Source organism: Thalassophryne amazonica, chromosome 2 (assembly GCF_902500255.1).
Source record: "Thalassophryne amazonica chromosome 2, fThaAma1.1, whole genome shotgun sequence".
Taxonomy (NCBI): Eukaryota; Metazoa; Chordata; class Actinopteri; order Batrachoidiformes; family Batrachoididae; genus Thalassophryne; species Thalassophryne amazonica.
This window is the reverse complement of record NC_047104.1, coordinates 12,667,613-12,693,335: the sequence shown is the minus strand read 5'-3', so window position 1 is coordinate 12,693,335 and position 25,723 is coordinate 12,667,613. Positions and strand designations below refer to the sequence as shown.

Sequence of the window (25,723 nt, the reverse complement as noted above, 5' to 3'; positions counted from 1 at the left end):
GGAAGTGATACAATACCGCAGTGAGAGCCAACCACCAGTAGAGTTGAAGTGTGGGGTAACAACTCCACTGATATGTATTGCAATACTTGAGAAATGCGATTTCACAAGTGCTAAGATTTGATATGACAGAATATTGTGATTTGTTTGCTTTTTGGTAGACTATGAATAAAACCCAATATCTACATGGTAACATCCATCCATTTTCTATACCAGCTTACTCCAATTAAGGGTCATGGGGGGGCTGGACATAATACATTTAGATATAAATGTATTATGCCCTTAGGCAGTATTATTAGACGGTATTGCTTAAATTTTCATTGTTACGCAGATGATACCCAGCTTTATCTATCCATGAAGCCAGAGGACACACACCAATTAGCTAAACTGCAGGATTGTCTTACAGACATAAAGACATGGATGACCTCTAATTTCCTGCTTTTAAACTCAGATAAAACTGAAGTTATTGTTCTTGGCCCCACAAATCTTAGAAACATGGTGTCTAACCAGATCCTTACTCTGGATGGCATTACCCTGACCTCTAGTAATACTGTGAGAAATCTTGGAGTCATTTTTGATCAGGATATGTCATTCAAAGCGCATATTAAACAAATATGTAGGACTGCTTTTTTGCATTTACGCAATATCTCTAAAATCAGAAAGGTCTTGTCTCAGAGTGATGCTGAAAAACTAATTCATGCATTTATTTCCTCTAGGCTGGACTATTGTAATTCATTATTATCAGGTTGTCCTAAAAGTTCCCTAAAAAGCCTTCAGTTAATTCAAAATGCTGCAGCTAGAGTGCTGACGGGGACTAGAAGGAGAGAGCATATCTCACCCATATTGGCCTCTCTTCATTGGCTTCCTGTTAATTCTAGAATAGAATTTAAAATTCTTCTTCTTACTTATAAGGTTTTGAATAATCAGGTCCCATCTTATCTTAGGGACCTCGTAGTACCATATCACCCCAATAGAGCGCTTCGCTCTCAGACTGCAGGCTTACTTGTAGTTCCTAGGGTTTGTAAGAGTAGAATGGGAGGCAGAGCCTTCAGCTTTCAGGCTCCTCTCCTGTGGAACCAGCTCCCAATTCAGATCAGGGAGACAGACACCCTCTCTACTTTTAAGATTAGGCTTAAAACTTTCCTTTTTGCTAAAGCTTATAGTTAGGGCTGGATCAGGTGACCCTGAACCATCCCTTAGTTATGCTGCTATAGACGTAGACTGCTGGGGGGTTGCCATGATGCACTGTTTCTTTCTCTTTTTGCTCTGTATGCACCACTCTGCATTTAATCATTAGTGATCGATCTCTGCTCCCCTCCACAGCATGTCTTTTTCCTGGTTCTCTCCCTCAGCCCCAACCAGTCCCAGCAGAAGACTGCCCCTCCCTGAGCCTGGTTCTGCTGGAGGTTTCTTCCTGTTAAAAGGGAGTTTTTCCTTCCCACTGTAGCCAAGTGCTTGCTCACAGGGGGTCGTTTTGACCGTTGGGGTTTTACATCATTATTGTATGGCCTTGCCTTACAATATAAAGCGCCTTGGGGCAACTGTTTGTTGTGATTTGGCGCTATATAAAAAAAAAATTGATTGAAATTGATTGATATAATCGATATTAATGAAAACAAAAACATTTAACATTTCCAAAAGGACGGCACTAAACCAAACATTGAGAAGCTTGTGGGACATTAATCCTCCACAGGGCATCACATTGTATTTGTCATATCCACTGAGAGTGTTGAAAGCTGATTTCCATTCACCCTCTTCTCTGATTCATCCAACATTATAAGCATTATGCAAGTCTAACTTAACATCTAGCATTTTGAAGTGAGTCAGATGCAGAAGACAAGAGAGGGAGAAGGTACCTGTTCATGACAGTCATAGTGTTGAGATCAGAGCTGCCCAGATCTGTTTCTGGAGAGCACCTGCCCTGCATGTTTTCACGTTCACCTGCTCTACTCACACTTGATACACCTGTCAGAGTTAACTAGCCATGGATGCAGCAGGGAGAGTGAAAAAACATGCAGGACAGGTGCCCCGCAAGAACAGATTTGGGCAGCCCTGGTTTAGATAGTCGGTACAGGATGGAAGATTCTTATCTTTATTCTCCATGAAGAAGAACCGAGCTCCAGCAGGAGAGAATGAAGGATGGACTATACATGCAATGAGTCTGTGCTTGATGTAAATCATGATGGTTTGGAGGTTGGTCCTGATCAAGGGATAAAGGCATGGTTTGGTGAATATGTTCTATGAAGCTCTATGGTGCAATCGTACAGGTGATGAGAAGAAAGTGCCGTGACCCAGCTGTCCTGAAGGCCTCCTTCAAGACAGTTACACAGTGGGCACACCAGAAAGGTCAGGCAGAGGGAGTCACACAAGCAACACTGAGAACAATGCACGTGGAACAACATCTAGTGGGCCTGTTATATAACCCATATCCCCAGGGTGAAAAAGAAGTCAGCAGGTTTCAGTGCCATACTGTTTGTATTTCTTAGGGCCCCATCACAATGAGTACGAATGAGCACGAACTAAGCCGAATCAGGCAGAATGTCCAAAAAAAAAAAAAAAAAAAACACAGACAATTCGTGCCAAATCTGGGAGGGAATAAGAATTGCAGAGGACAACTGTCCAAATACCCAGAATGGGTTCCAACCCGCCCCATCTGAGCCTCCAAAGCGCAGTACAAATGTAGGTGGAACACATTAGGATTACCCAGACCGCTGTCAGAATGCGGTCAGAATCTGGCAAATGCAGTTATACTGCCGTACGAGTGAGGTCTGATTGTGGGTGGAAAAAATATGATCCAGCAGCGCTCGTGGTGTGTTCAGGCACAGTCGGGACATTTGGCCAGGATCTGAAGTGGTGGATCATTTCCAACTGCCCCTTGAGCGGGATCAGAATGCTTCAAATACCATTTTCATGCTGTACAAATATTCAGATTGCAGTCAGACCGCACTCCGACTGTCGTTCGATATTTTTCCATCTTGACTGAACCGTGACTGTTTTGCACATGTGCAAAACATTCAGGGCGGCCACAGGAATCTGCCCTACTGTCTAGACTGCTCTCAGAATGCTGTCCGACAAATGCACCTCGTCACTTCAGGAATATGAGCCGAACTTTAATGATCGATGTTAATAAAGTTGAAGGCATGTTCACTGACTTGGTAATGTTCATGTATCCATGAGTGTATAGAGTTTCAGTTTTACTCAGTAAGTGTAAACAGCATCTCATATATATATATATATATATATATATATATATATATATATATATATATATATATATATATATATATATATATATATATATATATATATAAATAAAAGCCTGATTTTTTTTTTTTATGTCATTTCAACATTCAGACGTGTTGGGTTCACACACTTGCAGGCACTACTGTATGTTGTGCCCTTTTGCTTATTATTAATATTATTAGTATTATTATTATTAATCGTTATTATTACTATTACTATTATTACTATTATTATTAATCATAATTTGTCGGCTTGATGCTGTTCACGACTGTAGCGTGCGTGGCGCTAATGCACAACCAGGTTTAACCTCCGACACAACTGAACAGAAGAAGAAGGAGGAGGAAGGAGAAAAAAAATAAAAAGCCCTTAGAAGAACTTCCTGTCTTCCTTCTGTTTTCAGATCTATTATTTTGTTGTTGTTTTGTTTTGTTTTTCATTAATTATGATGGAGACGTGGCGGCAGGTGTTATTGAATTCTGGCCTCACTGTCCTCTCACACCCTTTGATGTACATTAAAGTCCTGATCCAGGTAAGGGAGACCGTGTTCCACGTTCAATGACCATGAATTCCTTTTAGCTGTTAGCTAACATTAGCTAAGGAGTCCGCCGAATGCTTGCAGTTTGTTTTCAGTGAGGACCTTCAAAGTGTAAAAAGATTTTGTTAATATTTATTTGTATATTTATATTTTTTAAAGGGTGGTGGTTTGGGGGGGCAGTCTGTGTTACTTATCAGTTGTGTTCTTTCTGTGACCTTCCACTTAAATACTCGGTGGTAATGAACCTGTACATACTTTGACATATTCTCCAGGTTTTTTTTTTTTTCTTTGTGCAGAAGATATAATCGCACGTTGTCGTCCAGAGATTCTTTCCTACAGTCATAAATCAGCCTGAGTAAGCTGAAGCTAATGCTAATGCTAAGTTTTGCTTTCGTTCTCTTATCTGTGGGTTTGTTACGAAACACTTGACTGACGTGAGGTGGGCTGTTGTACAAATTAACCCAATTATCTCTCGATGAGTTCAGTACCTAAATGGGTTTCTGGCTGGGAGAGTCGCAGTTCATCATGTTAGCCTGTTAGCTATAAGCCTTTTCACACTCTGGGAATGCGCATGCGCGACCAGGGTGGTTCAAAGGTCGAGAGGTGTAAAAACGTAAACAAACGCTTGGTTGATCAGTGACAGCGCCAGTCAAACAACTGTCTAAATCCATAACATAAGTTTAGAGATGCTTATAAGAAGGAGTGAAAATGCAACTGTTTTACCAAGCCATTACAGTATAAATACAGTCACTTGCCAAGTTCTGGATCATTGCCAGTTCCGGATCACTGCTGTAGTATTTGCACCTCCGTTTCTCGTAATCAGCGCGAATAAGCTAATACTTGGTACCAATGGAAAGACTGTTTTGTCTACAAACTACCACAAGCTCGACCAGTTCCAGCCATCCTTGTGATCAGCAGAGGAATCAAAACATCCCGGTCTTGGTGGTGTGCGCGCGTTTTCTGACTCACTCATTCCTGCAAGTTTGAAAGTAATGATCGCTATTAAGTAGCAAAGGTGAGTTAGCCATTCAGTGTCATTGGTTCTAGAGTGGGAAAATACTTACTTACTTGGGTAGAAAATGTCAGTGTGTTATGTCTTGCTGTTTAATTGCTGCACACATTTATCTCCGACGCGAAAATTTGCCGGTTGTGGATCACTGAAGCAGCAGCCTCGTGTCAGTACTTGTGAGCCATGTGGACTTTGAGGGTCATCTCAACATCACGAATGAGCATGAATGTGGGGGGCTTTTACTTTTTAATTCGGGAGAAATCTCACTTCCACACTTCATTGTTTGCTCGTAAAAATGTTTAACAGTGCCATTTGAAACTAAGGGCCCGGTCCCACTGGCGTTTAGGAGGATTTGCGTATGGATTGCGCACAAAATTGGCTCATATTCGCTTAACATCCGCAATATCAGTGAAACATGCTTGTATGAGTCGACCGACACCCGCACACATCCACAATTATCCGCAGAGGCACGTTTTTCCATTGCCAGGATTTTTGAGCTGCACAAAATTTTGGCTGTGGATGACATCCGCCTTACATACTCCATACATACTCAATACATACACAATACATATTCAATCTATGCGCTGTATATTCGCCGTCATCTGCTGATATCCGCAACTGACAGGGATTTGTGGCTTGGCAGTGGACTGGGACAGTGTGTAAAACGGATATTTTGCCTGCCCATCATGTCCACATCACAAACTAAAATGAGTTGTAGTGACTGCATACAGATTGGCCACGAATAAAGCGTTTTTATTACGTCTGCTTTGCAACTGATTTGCAGTGGATGCAAATCAGATGCGGTGTGTTCACAGCTGGACGCCGTTCTTTGTTCTACCGGCTGCCACGCGCTCTGCGCTGGATGCTGCGTATATAAAATAATTTTGTGGCGGATTAATCATTTTATTCTGCAGATTGGCTGTTGAAAATGGCTCTAATCACCTCCTGAATCACAGAGGAAGCTGCAGCTGGGCCATTCGCGCGTACGTGCACGCGCGCGAACGGCTAACAAGCTGCAGAAAGTGTTTTGAGCCGTCTAAAAAGTAAGTATTTGACTTGTTTACATTGTCAAGGCTGATAAAACAGTTGTGTGTTTTTCCTTCTTGTCTGTTGCTGTTACAGTATTTATTCCTATGTTTATAACACATTTACCTTCTTGTTAAAATCATGCTCCAGAGGCTGTATTATTGGTGTGAATAGTGATGCCGATGGCCCGAATGCACTTCTTTTATGACCGCAATGCAGATGCCGTGCACGCGCAACACATGCACGATGTATTCATAATACACCCATAATACTGCCGTGATAATCGCAATGCGTCTGATCTGTTTCCTCACTACATGCGTTATTCAACTGTGATTGTTCATCATATATTCGCTATATATTATTAATATATCCGTAATTCATGCTGGGACATTTGTCATTTTTGGCCATTTTTGTTGCGGACGACAAAGAATGCACGAAATTTGTGTATACTCAATTCATGCGCAATTAATCCTCTTCCCAGTGGGACAGGGCCCTAAGTAAATTCTCATTTAATAAGTATAATGTATATCATTTTGTGTTCAAAACACATTCTCGGGCACAGTGTGTGTCATTCTGCATTAGAAGGGCTCCAGCCAGATGCCAGGAATGCCCCCAAAGTAACACAGTGTTGTGATCCAGAACCGGGCAAAGTGATCCATTTCTGGCAAATATTTGCACCACACATAATGTGGCTTCACACTTTAAGTAGAAGGGCTACCCCATCCTGACTTCTTCAGCTAGATAACATCCAAATACCCAATACAACAATATACAATAAAAAGATATTCAGTTGCATTATGGCTCTGTATAGCGGGACTTTAAAAAAGGTGATCCGGAACTGGGCAACCGTCTGTATTATAAATAATTACATTTGAGGTTATCCCAAAGGCTTTCTCCACCCCATGAAGCGCTGTGCTTCCGAAGCGATTAGAGATGTGTTTATCAGCCAATCTCTGACAGCCAATGATTAAGTCATCACGAAATAATTATTTTATATAGTGCAGCATCCAGTGGGTTGTGTTGGCCCGGCGAATAAGCCTTTTCACACACAGATTTACTAGATCGAGCTGTAGAAAAGACCTGCCCCGAGCAGATCGCGGCCCCGCCATCTTGAAAGGTTGAAGCGCTGCTGCAGCTGTCAGTGGAAAATGCATTGCTCTGCACTTGTAATCACTGTCGATTCTCTGGACGACTTCTCCACCGTTGTTTACATTTAAGATGTGAAAACTTGTGCTTAGGTCAATTCCGATACAAAGATTCGATTTCTGAAGTCAGATTTATCATAACTGTTGATCGTTTCTCCCTATAAGGCTGCGAAGGGAGCGTAAAGTGGAGCTCCTGTCAATAGAAAACTCGTGTCATCAATCAACTGGCTGATTCCTCTTTTTTTCTCTGTGTGCTTTGACAGCGAAGGATTAGAACAAAATCAGTATGCTGGACTGCAGCCCCCAGCCGACCGCGCCCACCACCCACTGAGAAAAGGGCTCCCACACGGAGTGCGTGGGTGCCGGATCCTCCGCCCACCCGGCGGCTGCGCTCGAGGATCCCAGTGGTCACACACTCGAGCACAGCCGCCAGCCCCCAGCAGACGGTGGACACGACCGACTGGAAACTGCAATCCAACATGGGAGGAGCAAGCCTTCACCTTGGCTCTGGCTTTACCGCCTGTTTTGCCTCTTCCACTCATGATTTCGTTCTAATCCTACACTGTCAAAGCACAGAGGAGAAAAAAAAAGAAGAATCAGCCAGAGAGTTGATTGTTGACATGAGTTTTCTATTGACAAAAGCTCCACTTTACGCTCCATTCGCAGCCTTATAGGAAGAAATGATCATCAGTTATGATAAATATGGCTTTAGAAATCGAATCTCCATATCCGAATTGACCTAAGCACAAGTTCTGTAAAGGTGCGTTTACACATAACCAAGACGCGTTACAAATGTCATTTTTCTGTCATTCGTGACACATTCCTGACATTCTTAATGTGACTTAACGCATCTGAATAAGTTTCTTAATAGTGCGTGTTGGTGTGTGATATTCTTGATATTCGTGGAGCATGTTTTTGCCTGTCAAAAAATCTTTCACGAATGTCACACACCACCCTCATTTCGTCTCACGTCGTGGAGGTCGCAACTGAGCGTATTGATCCGTCTTGATGAGTAGTGATCCTTAATAGAGCGTGACAACGTTCATAGTGGTTCCTGGAGCCCAAACTGTCACGCGTTATTACGAAGTGACACGGAAACTGTCAAGTTTTGACATGACTTGTAACGCGGCGTCACATTTCACTGCGTGCCACGACGAATCAGTTTTCTGTCACGTGCGCACAATTAAACTCAACACCAAATGTCGTTCCACAGTTCCTGCTGAAGCTCCTCAGGATGCTCCTGCAGGTGTTCCACCTGCTTTGTAACCGATGAGGGGGAGAACGAGTCTGAGCCAGAGGAACCAGAGGAGCGAGAGGAGACTCACGTGCAGCCAGACATCTCTGCACCTCCTCCAGTCCGGCGGAGGAAAAAGCGTGCGCACAATTAAACCCTGCTGCACCGCATTCAGTTTAATTGCTGACACCAAGTCAGCTAAAAGTCTAATTTCAGTGCTCTTCAGTGCACTCCTCAATCAATCAATCAATTTTTTTATATAGCGCCAAATCACAACAAACAGTTGCCCCAAGGCGCTTTATATTGTAAGGCAAGGCCATACAATAATTATGTAAAACCCCAACGGTCAAAACGACCCCCTGTGAGCAAGCACTTGGCTACAGTGGGAAGGAACACTCTTGCAGGTGGAACACTCCTGCAAGTGTTCCACCTGCTGCATGTGCCTGATGCCGCATGAAGCCACACATCAGGCTCTGTCCATCTCCTCCTCCTCTCTGCGCCACTCCATGGCACAGAGCAATAGCATGGCACAGCAATAGCGCGCAACAGCACGGAACACTATTCTTGACCGTGCGTAATGGTTCCTGATAATTCTCCAGCAACATGTGCCATTAATCGTAACATGTGGTAACAGGTTGCAGCAGTTCCTGAGGACACCTGACGCCTCTGCCCCAAATCATCACATTCGTGATCAGTGGCCAAGAATGTGTACTTCGTGGCATTCGTGACTTGTCGTCGTTATGTGTAATTTATGTAAATACATTCCAAGAATATATTCAGTGACTTGGAAATTTTCATGTGTCCATCCCCTGACTTGTCTGAAGAAAACGGTCAATAAAGCTGATTATTTACAGGTATTATGCCAAAGGGGCCCATTACCTAGGCAACAGTCATCTTGGCTTTTATATTTTTATTAATTTATATCAAGTTGTAGAGATTTACTTTCAGTTTGAGTTAAAGGAACATAATTTTCCAAATTTTTATATTGAGCAACCTGATTTACTTTTTCTATTTGAAATTGCATAAATAAATGGAAAAGCATGAAATACCAAGGGGCCAAATACTTTTGCAAGCCACTGTATCTTGCTGGTCCCACTTCTGCTGCTAGCTGGGGGGGGGGGGGGCAACACATGTGAGCCAACCTTCAAAATAACTTGGTTTTCCCTGAAGCTTTTGTTTAACAGCTTCTTGTGTATTATGGCTCTATTTTTGCAGGAACTGTTTCTATTGTAATTAATTTTGAAGCTAAAGTTTTCCTTTGTTTCATCATTTTCTTATGATTGCTATATAATTTGATGCTGACCTCTCAATACTAGGTTTGGGACAACTAATGAAAATCATTAGTCGACTAGTTGGGTACCATTAGTCATCGACTAGTCGGTGACTAAATTTGACAATTGAAGGAATTAAGCTAATTTTAAATCTTCATGGTGAAACTCAAATGTGACATTTATTTTTAAGAAATATAAGCACAAAATCACCAGGAGCAACTTGGGGATTAAGGACCAAGGGCCCTTAGTGATTTTCTGGCCAGATTGGGGTTTGAACTGAGCATCCTCTGGTAAGCCCACTGCTTAACCACTAGGCAATCACCTCCCCATTTACTCATTTGAGCTGACTAATTCACCTGCCAAGGTTCACACTCCCTTCACTGAGTGAAGGCAATGGTGGCAGCTCGAGCAGGTCTATTGTTTTAAGGGTTAAATGAACTTAATAAATGGCTGACTAGTCAAATGGTAGCTAGTCGTAGTCGACTATTATGACTAATTGTCCCATCCCCTACTCAATAGTCCCCGGGGCTGTGTGCTGAGCCCCCTGCTCTACACACTCTTCACACATGACTGCTTAGGCCCCCAGAACAACACTAGTACCTTTTAAATTTGCAGATGACACTACAGTCAACGTTGTGATCACTGGTGGGGATGAGACCACATACAGAACAGATATAGTGAATCTGGTAGCCTGGTGTCATGACAATAATCTTTACCTCAATGCAGACAAGACCAAAGAGATGGTTATTGATCTAAGGAGGAGTGGGGAGCTGCACATGCCAGTATACATCAAAGAGACAGAGGTGGAGGAGGGTGAAAACCTTCAAATTCCTCAGCACTCACATTAGTGATGATCTCACCTGGTCTTACAAGACCCTACAGATCATTAATAAGTCCCAACAGAGACTGTGCTTTCTGAGAAGACTGAGAAAATTTGGTATGTCAGCCAAAATTCTCAGCAACATCTACAGGTATACAATTGAGAGTGTCCTCACCACTACCATCACAGTCTGGTACGGTAATTGTACAGTCCAAGACGGCAAGGCAGGAAATGTAAGCGAGCCCACAGGGATACACAGTTTGAACTCTGCTGTTTTATGTGTTGTCAGGTTGGACATGAGCCTCTTCCCCCAACACTGGGCAGAAACCTGTTTGGAAGACAGGTCTACCACCTGCCTGGACTGTTTGCTTATGGTGAGTCCAGCTTTCCTCTTTCACATTTCATTTGTGCTTCTGTTGGGCTTCATTTCATTTTTCGCACAGCCAGTATCTGTTGACATTTGTCCTTTCAGGGAGAAGGTGTTTGATTCCCTCAACAGGGTAATTGGTTAATACAACCCCAATTCCAATGAAGTTGGGACGTTGTGTGAAATGTAAATAAAAACAAATACAATGATTTGCAAAGCCTCTTCAACCTCCTTTCAATTGAATACACCACAGAGACAAGATATTTAATGTTCAAACTGATAGACCTTTTTGTTTTTGTGCAAATATTTGCTCATTTTGAAATGGATGCCTGCAACACGTTTCAACAAAAAGCTGGGACAGTGGCAACAAAAGACTGAACAAAAGTTGATGAATGCTCAAACACCTGTTTGGAACATTCCACAGGTGAACAGGTTAATTGTAAACAGGTGAGTGTCATGATTGGGTATAAAAGGATAATCTGCAAAAGGCTCAGCCGTTCACAAGCAAAGATGGGGTGAGGATCACCACTTTGTGAACAGCTGTGTGGAAAAAATAGTCCAACAGTTTAAGAACAATGTTTCTCAATGTTCAATTGCAAGGAATTTAGGGATTCCATCATCTACAGTCCATAATATAATCAGACGATTCAGAGAATCTGGAGAACTTTCTACACATAAGTGGCAAGGCCTAAAACCAATATTGAATGCCCGTGACCTTCTATCCCTCAGGCGGCACTCCATTAAAAACCAAGGATCTGTGTAAAGGATCTTACCACGTGGGCTCAGGAAACTCTACCATGCAAAGCAAAAGCCATACATCAATAACATCCAGAAATGCCGCCGCCTTCTCTGGGCCCAAGCTCATTTGAAATGGACAGACGCAAAGTGGAAAAGTGTGCTGTGGTACATTCCAAATTGTTTTTGGAAATCATGGATGTCATGTCCGGACAAAAGAGGAAAACGATCATCCAGATTGTTACCAGCACACAGTTCAAAAGCCAGCGTCTGTGATGGTATGGGGGTGTGTTAGTGCCCATGGCATGGACAGCTTACACATCTGTGATGGCACCATCAATGTTGAAAGGTACATCCAGGTTTTGGAGCAACACAGGCTGCCATCCAAGCAACATCTTTTTCAGGGACGTCCCTGCTTATTTCAGCAAGACAATGTCAAGCCACATTCTGCACATGTTACAACAGCGTGGCTTCATAGTAAAACAGTGCGGGTACTAGACTGGCCTGCCTGCAGTCCAGACCTGTCACCCACTGATAATGTGTTGCGCATAATGACGCGCAAAATACGACAACAGAGACCCCGGACTGTTGAACAACTGAAGTCGTACATCAAGCAAGAATGGGAAAGAATTCCACTTACAAAATTTCAACAATTAGTGTCCTCAGTTCCCAAACGCTTACTGAGTGTTGTTAGAAGGAAAGGTGATGTAACACAGTGGTAAACATACCACTGTCCCAGCTTTTTTGACGCGTGTTGCAGGCATCCATTTCAGAATGAGCAAATATTTACACAAAAACAATAAAGTTTATCAGTTTGAACATTAAATATCTTGTCTTTGTGGTGTATTAAATTGAATATAAGTTGAAGAGGATTTGCAAATCATTGTATTCTGTTTTTATTTACATTTTACACAACGTCCCAAATTCATTGGAATTGGGGTTGTAAGTTGTTTTATTCTTTCAGTGCAACTATTGCTATATTATCCATCATGACTTGTTATCCATCCACTTTTGTTCTTTGTTCTTCTTCACTTTTTCATTTTATATATATATATATATATATATATATATATATATATATATATATATATATATATATACGAGGTCTGTTAGAAAACTATCCGACCTTTTTATTTTTTTAAAAAACTATATGGATTTGAATCATGTGCGCTTGCATCAACCAAGCTTGAACCTTCGTGCGCATGCATGATTTTTTTCACGCCTGTCGGTTGCGTCATTCGCCTGTGGGCAGGCTTTGAGTGAGCACTGGTCCACCCCCCTCGTCGGATTTTCATTGTCAGGAAAATGGCTGAGCGATTGGAGCAGCGCTGAATCAAATTTTTCCAGAAACTGTGAGAGACAGCCAGGTGGAAACCATTCAGAAGATTCAGACGGCTTTCGGTGAGGATACTCTGGGCGTCACACAGATTAAGGAGTGTTACAACCGGATTAAAGACGGCCAACAGTGGCGGAGGGCGTGGCACGCTCCGAGCGGCCATCGACAGGCTGAAACAACCAGATCATTTCCAAAGTGAAGGCTGTGTTGATCCGGGACGTCGTCTGACTACCAGAGAAATTGCAGAAGAGTTGAACATCAGCACTTTTGCGGCACATTCCACTGTTACAGGAGATTTTGTAATGAAAGACGTGCGGAGGAATTCGCGCGTTAGGACGGAGCTGCAATGGCACACAACAAAAAGCACGTCCGTGTTGGAAACCATTCGCAAGATTTAGACGGCTTTCGGTGGCTTTTCAGTCGAGTGAGTATCCGAGAAATTGTGTAACAGCTGGGCATGTCACAACTTGTCCTGTGAGACTTCCAACACGGACGTGCTTTTTGTTGTGTGCCATTGCGGCTCCGTTGCCACTGCACTGTGAGACACAGAGACGACGCAAACTGTTTTTCCAGTTCCGACCTGCCGCACAAAATGGTGGACTAACTGCATGCAACATCCAACGTTGATATATTAAAAATATGGGGAAGGGATTACCAGTACACTTACCTTCAATAATACCCTGATCTGTTATAGACCCCTACGCATGATTTATTTTTTTTTTTCACACAGAACTGTCAAGAAGAAAACATTTATGCAGCATTGATAAGCGGAAATTATAACGTCTGACTCATACAGTTGTGATGGATTGAAAAATTTGGTACCATTTCTCAACTGGAACTGGTTCATGTGCCAGGAGCAGCTTCATGCATTTAATTTTGCTCCCTGCACCAACAGAAACTTAATTCCTCTCACCTTCTGAAAATTTTAGGTCTTGCGGTTCCCAGTTTTGACCTCTTTGAAAGCTTGGCCTTTGTAATGGGTGGGAGAACTGAACTCAGCCCATTAGGGACACATTGGCTCTTAAGTGAGTGAGTTCCTCATGTTGTGCGCACAGTCTTGTCATCATTGTCATGGTCTCATGTAAACGGAATTTTCGATCTGTCCTCTTTCTGCTGAGCAGAGTGGTTGCTGTTAGTGAAAAAGCAGGAACCAACATTAACTTTCCATTCACATTTATTTATGTGACCTGAAATTGCAACGTGTCCTGGTGAGCATTAATTTATCCAGAACATATAACAGTTTGATTGATCAGCACAGAAGTTGTGCACGTTGATGTCTACAGCAGTGTTCAACCGAGCATGCAGATATCATCTTCTCTGTCCTCAACAACTATCATTATGTCTGATGTATTATTGTGATTTGTTTCAGCAAAATACATCATCAAAATTGATGGAAGAATGGGTCTGCTTAGAGGACTGGGCCCACGGCTCTGTGCCGGCTCCCTTGGCACAGTCGTGCACACCAGAGTTTTACAGGTAGGTCTGTTTGGAGCTACTCCATCCTGATGGGCAGTGAGACGAGGCAGAATAAGCACTTTATCAATGTTGGATTAAACAGAAGGACTCTGATACAGATTAGGATTTATGATGACAGGATTGGAATCAAGATATTCCCAATTTTCAAACATAGTTTAAGTCCAGTCTTTCTTTTATAGGTATAAATAAGACTCACTGTTGTGAGTATTCTTCATTTTTAAAAATTAACCCCTTTAATGTCCACATTTCTTTCAGGAATGCCAACAGGGCGGCAAACTCGAGGTGAGCCTTAAAGGTTTGTTTTAGAACTTGATCCCTGTCTGACATTTGTGTTGAATCTGATCTAACCACACAGTCTAAGCATGTGAATCTCATCACTGACAACGATTCGATACGCATCTCAATACACTACCAGCGATACGATACATATAGCGATGCTGACAATACAATGCGATTCAACATGATGCAAAGAAATAATACCAAAAATTCAAATGGAAAATAAGAAGCAATTCAGTATGGTACTATGGTATTCTTCTTCTGAGTCTTAGAGGCAGAGGATTTGTTTTACTCCTTATAAGCAACAAATTTTCCAGATTCAACATTAAGGAACTGGAATCGGTTCCTTCATATTTGGAACCCTTTTCATCACAGTCTTAAGAAAACAGTTACTTAAACAATAAGACATCATCACTCTCAGTGAGTGACTTGAAGTGAGTCACTCACTGACAGAGTACGGCCTTGGCAAAAGTAATTTGAAATACTTTTCTCACCAGTTTGCTGGAACTCCGCTCTGTTTACAATCTGAGGAATCAGAGTTAGGCGGAGCAGTGGCTAAGGCATTTTTTACTAATGACCTGTGTCTTGTCAAGTTTCCCATCTTTTTTAAAAAAAAAAAGCCACAATATCTCCAACGGAGTAGCTATATGCCCAACCGTTGGGTCAATAAAGGAAATTCATGAGCATATACGCCCAAACATAACCGACCAATGAGCGCGCTTGTAAGTTCACTTCCAGTTTCAACACGGGAGGGAAAAAAGGTGGATATTTTCTCGCCGGCTGTGGGAGGGCTTGCACCCCGCGGAGGAGCTGTGATCTAAAACGGTTCTGTTTGGCTCGTCACACCCAGGGAACTGTGTCAAACTAACTCCATCTCACAGCCAACAAGCAGCATTTTGTTCAGAAACTGTTTCGTCATCGTTAACAGGCTTCTGTTCAAAATGCTTATGAAGTATGTCTGTTTTAATCCATTGCAGTGTTTTCACAGTAATTAAAAATGACGCCGTTAAATGTGTCAAACATACGCCACAATAGAGCCTTAAAAAGTGGTGTAAAAAACATAGTTTAGATGCACAAAACATGTCAAATACACGATCACAGTTGGGCGAATAAGATAAGATATTATATTTATCTGCCCAACGGTTGGACATGTAATGTTCAATGTATGACTTATCTGCCCAACGGTTGGGCGTATAGCCTTTGCCTATCTCCAAAGGCCCGATTTAAATGTTTTAGGTGCATCAAAAATCTCCAACTGCTTGCGCTGTTGTCACGGGCCTCCATTTTGAAATGGATTTGTTGAGGTAGAAATGTGCTTTCAGGGTTCCGTCAATGCAGTGATGGTGCATTCAATGTTCCTTAGAAAAAAATCGATACAAGCATGCAGCGTGCGATGCAACACGATTTCACCAGTCAATTGAATCGATACACTCGCATCGCACAGGTTTGTATCTAGATGCCGATTCGTATTGATTAATCTTCACATGCCTAACACAGTCACATTCCTTCATGACTGTAATCAGCTGAAGGTTTACATCTAATGTTTGTGAAAACAAAGAAAGGAAGTGTGATGTTGGATGTATGATCAAGACAGATTGTGATGCTTTTCTTTATTGTCCAGGTACTGGACCAACGGCACAGTTCTCAAGACTGCTCCTTCCAGCATGTTGTTGATGAGGTGAGTAATCAGGGAACACTAACTATACTCAAGACATGGTACTTTAATGCACAAGGGGAAGGGTGACTTTAAAAGCAGGCACAAGTGTATATGATTGATGCTCATAGATGATCCTCCGAAAACCATGGAGAAAAGGCATAGCTACTCGTTTCTTCACACTGTTAACAAAAAATTCAGTCGACTTTCCTTTATCACACAGCTTCACAGTCCGACAGCAGCTTATGTTCCATCATATATACGAGGTCTGTTAGAAAAGTATCGGACCTTTTTATTTTTTGCAAAAACCTGATGGATTTTAATCACGTGTGCTTGCATGAGCAAACCTTGAACCTTCGTGCGCATGCATGAACTTTTTCACGCCTGTCGATTGCATCATTTTCTGGTAAGCAGCCTTTGTGTGAGGACATGTGCAGTGCGCTCGGCGGATTTTCATTTCAAGGAAAAAGAAGGAACGACTGGAGCAGCGCCGCATCAAATTTTGCCAGAAACTGCGCGACAGCCAGGTGGAAACCATTCGGATGATTCAGACGGCTTTTGGTGACGATCCTATGGGCATCACACAGATTAAGGAGCGGTACAACCGGTTTAAAGACGTCCGCACAACGGTGGAGAGCGAGCCACGCTCCGGTCAGCCATCAACATGCTGAAATGACCAGATCATTTCCAAAGTGAACGCTGTGGTGATGCGGGACCGTCGTGTGACTGTCAGAGAAATTGCGGAAGAGGTGGACATCAGCACTTTTTCAGTACATTCCACTGTGACAGAAGATTTGGCCATGAAAAGAGTGGCGGCGAAATTCATGCTGCTGCTGACGGCGAAGCAAAAGCAACTCCGTGTTGAAGTCTCACAGGACATGCTGTGACATGCCCACCTCTTCCACAATTTCTCAGATAGTTACACGACTGAAAAGACACCTTTGGTCTTCATATATCTATATCTATCTATCTATCTATATATACTCAACAAAAATATAAACGCAACACTTTTGGTTTTGCTCCCATTTTGTATGAGATGAACTCAAAGATCTAAAACTTTTTCCACATACACAATATCACCATTTCCCTCAAATATTGTTCACAAACCAGTCTAAATCTGTGATAGTGAGCACTTCTCCTGAGATAATTCATCCCACCTCACAGGTGTGCCATATCAAGATGCTGATTAGACACCATGATTAGTGCACAGGTGTGCCTTAAACTGCCCACAATAAAAGGCCACTCTGAAAGGTGCAGTTTTGTTTTATTGGGGGGGGATACCAGTCAGTATCTGGTGTGACCACCATTTGCCTCATGCAGTGCAACACATCTCCTTCGCATCATCCGTGAAGAGAACACCTCTCCAACGTGCCAAATGCCAGCGAATGTGAGCATTTGCCCACTCAAGTCGGTTACGACGACGAACTGGAGTCAGGTCGAGATCCCGATGAGGACGACAAGCATACAGATGAGCTTCCCTGAGACGGTTTCAGACAGTTTGTGCAGAAATTCTTTGGTTATGCAAACCGATTGTTTCAGCAGCTGTCCGAGTGGCTGGTCTCAGACGATCTTGGAGGTGAACATGCTGGATGTGGAGGTCCTGGGCTGGTGTGGTTACACGTGGTCTGCGGTTGTGAGGCTGGTTGGATGTACTGCCAAATTCTCTGAAACGCCTTTGGAGGCGGCTTATGGTAGAGAAATGAACATTCAATACATGAGCAACAGTTCTGGTTGACATTTCTGCTGTCAGCATGCCAACTGCACGCTCCCTCAACTCTTGCAACATCTGTGGCATTGTGCTGTGTGATAAAACTGCATCTTTCAGAGTGGCCTTTTATTGTGGGCAATCTAAGGCACACCTGTGCACTAATCATGGTGTCTAATCAGCATCTTGATATGGCACACCTGTGAGGTGGGATGGATTATCTCAGCAAAGGAGAAGTGCTCACTATCACAGATTTAGACATATTTTTAAATGTTTCGTTCAAAGTGCTCTAAGTGTCTCTGTGAGTGTCCTTGCTGTGGTTAAACTAAAAACACAGCTGCAAACCCAGAATGTATTAACAACAATTTTTTTTTTCCTCTCCAAAATACACCTAAAATCTTTCTGAGGATGGCATGACATTCCTGCTCAGAGACTGCAAACCAGTGGCCGATCCAGATGGAAAGTAATAATATATATATTAAAAAAAAATATATATATATATATATAATATTAAATGTAAATGATATGAATATAATAAAAATATGTCTTTTAAGTTAACATACGTATAGCAGTCCTATGGAGATACCTTTCAGCACACAAAAGGGTCAAGGTCACAGGAAGGACAGACACTAAAGTCACCCCCCCCCCCCCCCCAAAAAAAAAAAAAAAACAAGTAGGTCAAATTTCATATTTGAGTAAAACATGACATGTAATACCCCTTAAGGCTTGATTCGAGTATTGAGAATGTATCAAAAGTTTTACATTGTGGCATGATTTGGTGACATTGTAATGAGAAAAATGTGCAAAATTTTTATATTTAAGGGTGTGAAAAAAATTGCAACTCATGTTGGATAGTCTTCAAAATGGACTTGATGTGAAAAAATTGAGGTCGTGGTCAAGGATCAGTGTCATCAATGTTGAAGAAAGGTCAAAGACTAAGCTCAGTAAATGAACATTCCTAAAGGCAGTTTCTTGAATTTTTTATATCCAGATATCAGGGAATTATAGGGGTGGACCTTGCAAAAGTGTCGTTGCCTCAAAAAAGCAAATGACCTTGACCTTCAGGGCTTGTCGTGAGGTCAAAGGTCAAATTTCATTTCTGAGTGAAATGTGTGGTACATCAAATGAAAGCTCTTGGTGAGTGCTTTCCAATGATCTCATGTAAGATGTTCAGTGATGTTATGATGGAAAGACTGGGTGAAATTACAACATTAAAAGATTTGTTGCAGGCAGTTCTTTTTCATGGTATTGTCTTCAAAATGCACCCGTGGACCCTTGGTGATTATCTTCTCTTAACGCACAATGTGATCGTCTAAAGAACTTGTCAGTCTCTCTATATGGTGATCATTCCTCATGATAGTCTCCCTTGTTCACCTTTTGGCAAGATACAGTGTGATGACAAATGAAAACTCATTTGTCATGTTCGTTGTGAATTTTCACCTGACATTAACATTGTTCCTGTTCAGTTTTTTTTTTTTTTTTTTTTTGAGTTTGAGACCTGTGTGGTGCGTGTACAGATAGGTATAGGAATGACCTTGCGACATTTGTCTGAATGTTTTTAGCTGTGATGATTAATCCAGATGTTTCTTCTCGTTTGGTTTCCTTGGGCTTTGATTATTCAGACATCAGATGTTGTTGTTACACCCACTGTATCCGAGGGCATCGTTGTGTGGTTTTGTTGAACTTGTTAAAGTTGCAACATAAATCCTGATGTTCTTGTGCTTATGGGTGGAGGATGGTTGGACTTGGCGTCTGTTTACTTGTCCTGGTGTAGAAGTTGAAGTACCGTACTGTCTTAGATGTTTTATCTTTTCCCTTTTCACAGACGACCAAAGAGATGATGGCTCGTGTCTGTGCCAACATTGTCACACAACCCTTTCACGGTAAATTGGAGACTTGTCAAATATTCTTGAAGAATGTGTGAATACATATTAAAAATGCTTTCTTGTTTTTCAGTGATTACTTTGCGATGCATGGTCCAGTTTATTGGGAGAGAAACAAAATACAGGTGAAGTGCTAGAAACTAGAATAAGAAGAGTAATTGTAAAATTGTGCACATTCTTAAAACCAATAAATTCAAAAATAAATTAAAAAAAATTAATGTTGTCTTCACAGCGGCGTGTTTGACTCGATAGTCACCATCTACAGAGAAGAAGGCATCCTGGGCTTCTTTGCGTAAGTTTATGTTCCTGTTGTTCCACCAAATGGGCAGCTGAAGACTGGTTTTGGTTTTTAATCTGTAAATAGCAGCAGCCTTTGGTGGATAGTTTTTGTCTCGTTTTAATGGCTCAAGCACAAGTCGGCCAGATTTTACCCAAAATTGAAGGTGAAAATTTTTCTAAAGAAAGTGAAACTGTCAAAAAAAAAAATAAAACTCTCAGATTGTTTTAGCCTTTTTTTCCACTTTCATTCTTAATAAGCATATTTTGTGTATGCATGGACAGAGACAGGGAAGGAGAGCGAGATCGTGAGGGTGAGAGATTGTAAAATTGAGGGAGATACCCCACCGACCTTTAAACAAAGAAAAAGGGGTGCACAAGCAAAGTATTAGTCTCTTAGACTCAGCCTGTTTGTCCTCTCACTGCTGATTATGTTTACTGAACACAATCTCATAGTTAGTGTTGTCATAATGTCTCATAAAGGTGAAGTGTGTCACAAACTTAAAGTAGGGCTGGGTATCAGTTCAAATCGGTTCGATTCCGATTCTTAAGATTCTGAATAGATTATTTTGATTCACTCCGATGCAAAATATTAATACTACTTCACAAAATTTGGCCCTCAAAATGCAGGCAATAGTGTTTCAGAAAGTTGTAAATTTTAAAATATTCAGAGGCGAATGGCCCCGGTCTCCCTTACAAACTCACGCTCACTGTACTGCGTGGTGCAGCAGGAGAATGCACCTATGGGAAAAGTTCTCCTGCAGCAAGGGAACTTTTTAATCGTTCCTTGGATGTACGAATCGATCTGCGGGAATTAAAATGTGAATCGATTTTAAAATCAGCGAATCAATCTTTTCAACCCTGCACTAAGTTAAAGGTATGCTGGTAAACTGTGCATCTGATGTTAACTACAGCATTTAGTTGGTGACAGAATGTCTTGGAGGATACAGCTGCAGGTTTTCTTTAACACAGATTCTGTTTCCTGGCATGTGGTGTTTGTAGTCTAGGTGGATCTAACTCTAATTGTTCTCGCTCTCTCTTCCCACCCCCAGTGGTTTGATTCCTCGCCTGCTTGCAGACGTCCTGTCACTGTGGATCTGTAACCTGCTGGCTCATTTCATCAACAGATACGCCATTGATGACTCGGTATGTGGCCGCTCAGCATCGGGTCGAACATTGCAGAGTAAACCTTTGATGTACTGATTAGGGTTATCCAAAAAATCGATTTACAGTAGAATTGATACAGCTGTGCCCGTATCTTGTGTCCTCCTCACTGTAACACACATCGTCCCTTCCCACATCTACACACACCCACATACAGTGAGGAAAATAAGTATTTGAGCAGCCTGTGATTTTGCATGTTCTCCCACTTAGAAATCATGGAGGGGTCTGAAATTTTCATCTTAGGTGCATGTCCACTGTGAGAGACATAATCTAAAAAAATAAATAAAATCCAGAAATCACAATGTATGATTTTTTTTTAATAATTTCTTTGTATGATACTGCTGCAAATAAGTATTTGAACACCTGTGAAAATCAACGTTAATATTTGGTACAGTAGCCTTTGTTTGCAATTACAGAGGTCAAATGTTTCTTGTAGTTCTTGACCAAGTTTTCACACACTGTAGCAGGGATTTTGATCCACTCCTCCATACAGATCTTCTCCAAATCTTTCAGGTTTGGAGTTTCAGTTCCCTCCAAAGATTTTCTATTGAGTTCAGGTCTGGAGACTGGCCAGGCCACTCCAGGACCTTGAAGTGCTTCTTATGGAGCCCCTCCTTAGTTGCCCTGGCTGTGTGTTTGGGGTCATTGTCATGCTGGAAGCCCCAGCCATGATCCATCTTCAATGCTCTTACTGAGGGAAGGAGGTTGTTTGCCAAAATCTCGCAATACATGACCCCGTCCAACCTCCCTTCAATACGGTGCAGTCATCCTGTCTCCTTTGCAGAAGAACACCCCCAGAATATGATGTTTCCACCCCCATGCTTCACAGTTGGGATGGTTTTCTTGGGGTTGTTCTCATCCTCTAAACATGGAAAGTGGAGTTGATTCCAAAAAGCTCTATTTTGGTCTAAACTGACCACATGACCTTCTCCCATGCCTCCTCTGGATCATCCAGATGGTCACTGGTGAACTTCAAATGGGCCTGGACATGTGCTGGCTTGAGCAGGGGGACCTTGCTGCCCTGCAGGATATTAAACCATGACAGCATCATGTATTACTAATGAAATCTTTGTGACTGTGGTCCCAGCTCTCTTCAGGTCATTGACCAGGTCCTCCTTTGTAGTTCTGAGCTTTCTCAGAATCATCCTTACCCCACAAAGTGAGATCTTGCATGGAATCCCAGACCGAGGGAGATTGACAGTCATCTTGTGTTTCTTCTACTTTCTAATAAATAATGATAACAGTTGTTGTCTTCTCAGCAAGCTGCTTGCCTGTTGTCCTGTAGTCCATCCCAGCCTTGTGCAGGTCTACAGTTTTGTCCCTGGTGTCCTTAGACAGCTCTTTGGTCTTGGCTATGGTGGACAGGTTGGAGTGTGATTGATTGAGTGTGTGAACAGGTGTCTTTTATACAGGTAACAAGTTCAAACAGGTGCAGTTAATACAGGTAAAGGGTGCAGAATAAGAGGGCTTCTAAAAGAAAAATTAACAGGTCTGTGTGAGCCAGAATTCTTGCTGGTTGGTAGGTGTTCAAATACTTATTTGCAGCAGTAACATACAAATAAATTATTAAAAAATCATACATTGTGATTTCCGGATTTTTTTTTTCTTTTTTTAGATTATGTCTCTCACAGTGGACATGCACCTAAGATGAAAATTTCAGACCCCTCCATGATTTTTAAGTGGGAGAACTTGCAAAATCGCAGGGTGTTCAAATACTTATTTTCCTCACTGTGTGTATATACAGTAGTGAATAATCAATCATTCAATCAATCAATCAATTTTTTTATATAGCGCCAAATCACAACAAACAGTTGCCCCAAGGCGCTTTATATTGTAAGGCAAGGCCATACAATAATTATGTAAAACCCCAACGGTCAAAACGACCCCCTGTGAGCAAGCACTTGGCTACAGTGGGAAGGAAAAACTCCCTTTTAACAGGAAGAAACCTCCAGCAGAACCAGGCTCACGGAGGGGCAGTCTTCTGCTGGGACTGGTTGGGGCTGAGGGAGAGAACCAGGAAAAAGACATGCTGTGGAGGGGAGCAGAGATCGATCACTAATGATTAAATGCAGAGTGGTGCATACAGAGCAAAAATAGAAAGAAACAATGCATCATGGGAACCCCCCAGCAGTCTACGTCTATAGCAGCATAACTAAGGGATGGTTCAGGGTCACCTGATCCAGCCCTAACTATAAGCTTTAGCAAAAAGGAAAGTTTTAAGCCTAATCTTAAAAGTAGAGAGGGTGTCTGTCTCCCTGATTTGAATTGGGAGCTGGTTCCACAGAGGAGCCTGAAAGCTGAAGGCTCTGCCTCCCATTCTACTCTTACAAACCCTAGGAACTACAAGTAAGCCTGCAGTCTGAGAGCGAAGCGCTCTATTGGGGTGATATGGTACTACGAGGTCCCTAAGATAAGATGGGACCTGATTATTCAAAACCTTATAAGTAAGAAGAAGAATTTTAAATTCTATTCTAGAATTAGCAGGAAGCCAATGAAGAGAGGCCAATATGGGTGAGATATGCTCTCTCCTTCTAGTCCCCGTCAGTACTCTAGCTGCAGCATTTTGAATTAACTGAAGGCTTTTTAGGGAACTTTTAGGACAACCTGATAATAATGAATTACAATAGTCCAGCCTAGAGGAAATAAATGCATGAATTAGTTTTTCAGCATCACTCTGAGACAAGACCTTTCTGATTTTGGCGCCTGTTTAGGCCTCTACTGGTGGTTGGCTCTCACTGCGGTATTGTATCACTTCCTGTTCCGGAGCACAGCGGTGTTTTTCTGTATCTGTTAGCTGTTTACTCTGCGCAGTTAGATTGATCTAGTTATCTAGATTACGATTTGTTTCCCAGTGTAATCTTTACGTGCCTTAATTAAAGCACTCCTTCTGCTGAATCACCTATAAATTATTTACACATTATTCACTTTGCGTGTTTTTAGGAATCCGCTAGCTTAGCGTAGCTACTAGCTCTTAGCCGATTTAGCATGGCGGCTTCTCCTGTCTCTCCCGCACTTTTCTGCTCTGGGTGTGAAATGTTTAGTTATTCCTCGGCCTCCTTTAGCAGTAACGGTACTTGTAATAAGTGTAGCTTATTTGTAGCTTTGGAGGCCAGGCTGGGCGAATTGGAGACTCGGCTCCGCACCGTGGAAAATTCTACAGCTAGCCAGGCCCCTGTAGTCGGTGCAGACCAAGGTAGCTTAGCCGCCGTTAGTTCCCCCCTGGCAGATCCCGAGCAGCCGGGAAAGCAGGCTGACTGGGTGACTGTGAGGAGGAAGCGTAGCCCTAAACAGAAGCCCCGTGTACACCGTCAACCCGTTCACATCTCTAACCGTTTTTCCCCACTCGACGACACACCCGCCGAGGATCAAACTCTGGTTATTGGCGACTCTGTTTTGAGAAATGTGAAGTTAGCGACACCAGCAAACATAGTCAATTGTCTTCCGGGGGCCAGAGCAGGCGACATTGAAGGAAATTTGAAACTGCTGGCTAAGGCTAAGCGTAAATTTGGTAAGATTGTAATTCACGTCGGCAGTAATGACACCCGGTTACGCCAATCGGAGGTCACTAAAATTAACATTAAATCGGTGTGTAACTTTGCAAAAACAATGTCGGACTCTGTAGTTTTCTCTGGGCCCCTCCCCAATCGGACCGGGAGTGACATGTTTAGCCACATGTTCTCCTTGAATTGCTGGCTGTCTGAGTGGTGTCCAAAAAATGAGGTGGGCTTCATAGATAATTGGCAAAGCTTCTGGGGAAAACCTGGTCTTGTTAGGAGAGACGGCATCCATCCCACTTTGGATGGAGCAGCTCTCATTTCTAGAAATCTGGCCAATTTTCTTAAATCCTCCAAACCGTGACTATCCAGGGTTGGGACCAGGAAGCAGAGTTGTAGTCTTACACACCTCTCTGCAGCTTCTCTCCCCCTGCCATCCCCTCATTACCCCATCCCCGTAGAGACGGTGCCTGCTCCCAGACTACCAATAACCAGCAAAAATCTATTTAATCATAAAAATTCAAAAAGAAAAAATAATATAGCACCTTCAACTGCACCACAGACTAAAACAGTTAAATGTGGTCTATTAAACATTAGGTCTCTCTCTTCTAAGTCCCTGTTGGTAAATGATATAATAATTGATCAACATATTGATTTATTCTGCCTAACAGAAACCTGGTTACAGCAGGATGAATATGTTAGTTTAAATGAGTCAACACCCCCGAGTCACACTAACTGTCAGAATGCTCGTAGCACGGGCCGGGGCGGAGGATTAGCAGCAATCTTCCATTCCAGCTTATTAATTAATCAAAAACCCAGACAGAGCTTTAATTCATTTGAAAGCTTGTCTCTTAGTCTTGTCCATCCAAATTGGAAGTCCCAAAAACCAGTTTTATTTGTTATTATCTATCGTCCACCTGGTCGTTACTGTGAGTTTCTCTGTGAATTTTCAGACCTTTTGTCTGACTTAGTGCTTAGCTCAGATAAGATAATTATAGTGGGCGATTTTAACATCCACACAGATGCTGAGAATGACAGCCTCAACACTGCATTTAATCTATTATTAGACTCTATTGG

General features: G+C 42.2%; 1 protein-coding gene across 1 annotated transcript in view; it reads left to right on the top strand.

Annotated features, from left to right (window-relative positions):
• Positions 1-3,585: 3,585 nt before the first annotated feature.
• Positions 3,586-25,723, top strand: part of mtch2 (mitochondrial carrier homolog 2) — a 34,444-nt gene continuing 12,306 nt past the window's right edge. Inside the window, exons 1-9 of the mRNA XM_034183701.1 lie at positions 3,586-3,769; positions 10,570-10,654; positions 14,088-14,194; positions 14,450-14,476; positions 16,092-16,148; positions 19,655-19,712; positions 19,786-19,837; positions 19,945-20,004; positions 21,041-21,134. Of these exons, the coding sequence (XP_034039592.1) occupies positions 3,683-3,769; positions 10,570-10,654; positions 14,088-14,194; positions 14,450-14,476; positions 16,092-16,148; positions 19,655-19,712; positions 19,786-19,837; positions 19,945-20,004; positions 21,041-21,134 (627 nt within the window). The 5' untranslated portion in view covers positions 3,586-3,682. The remainder of the gene's footprint in view (positions 3,770-10,569; positions 10,655-14,087; positions 14,195-14,449; positions 14,477-16,091; positions 16,149-19,654; positions 19,713-19,785; positions 19,838-19,944; positions 20,005-21,040; positions 21,135-25,723) is intronic.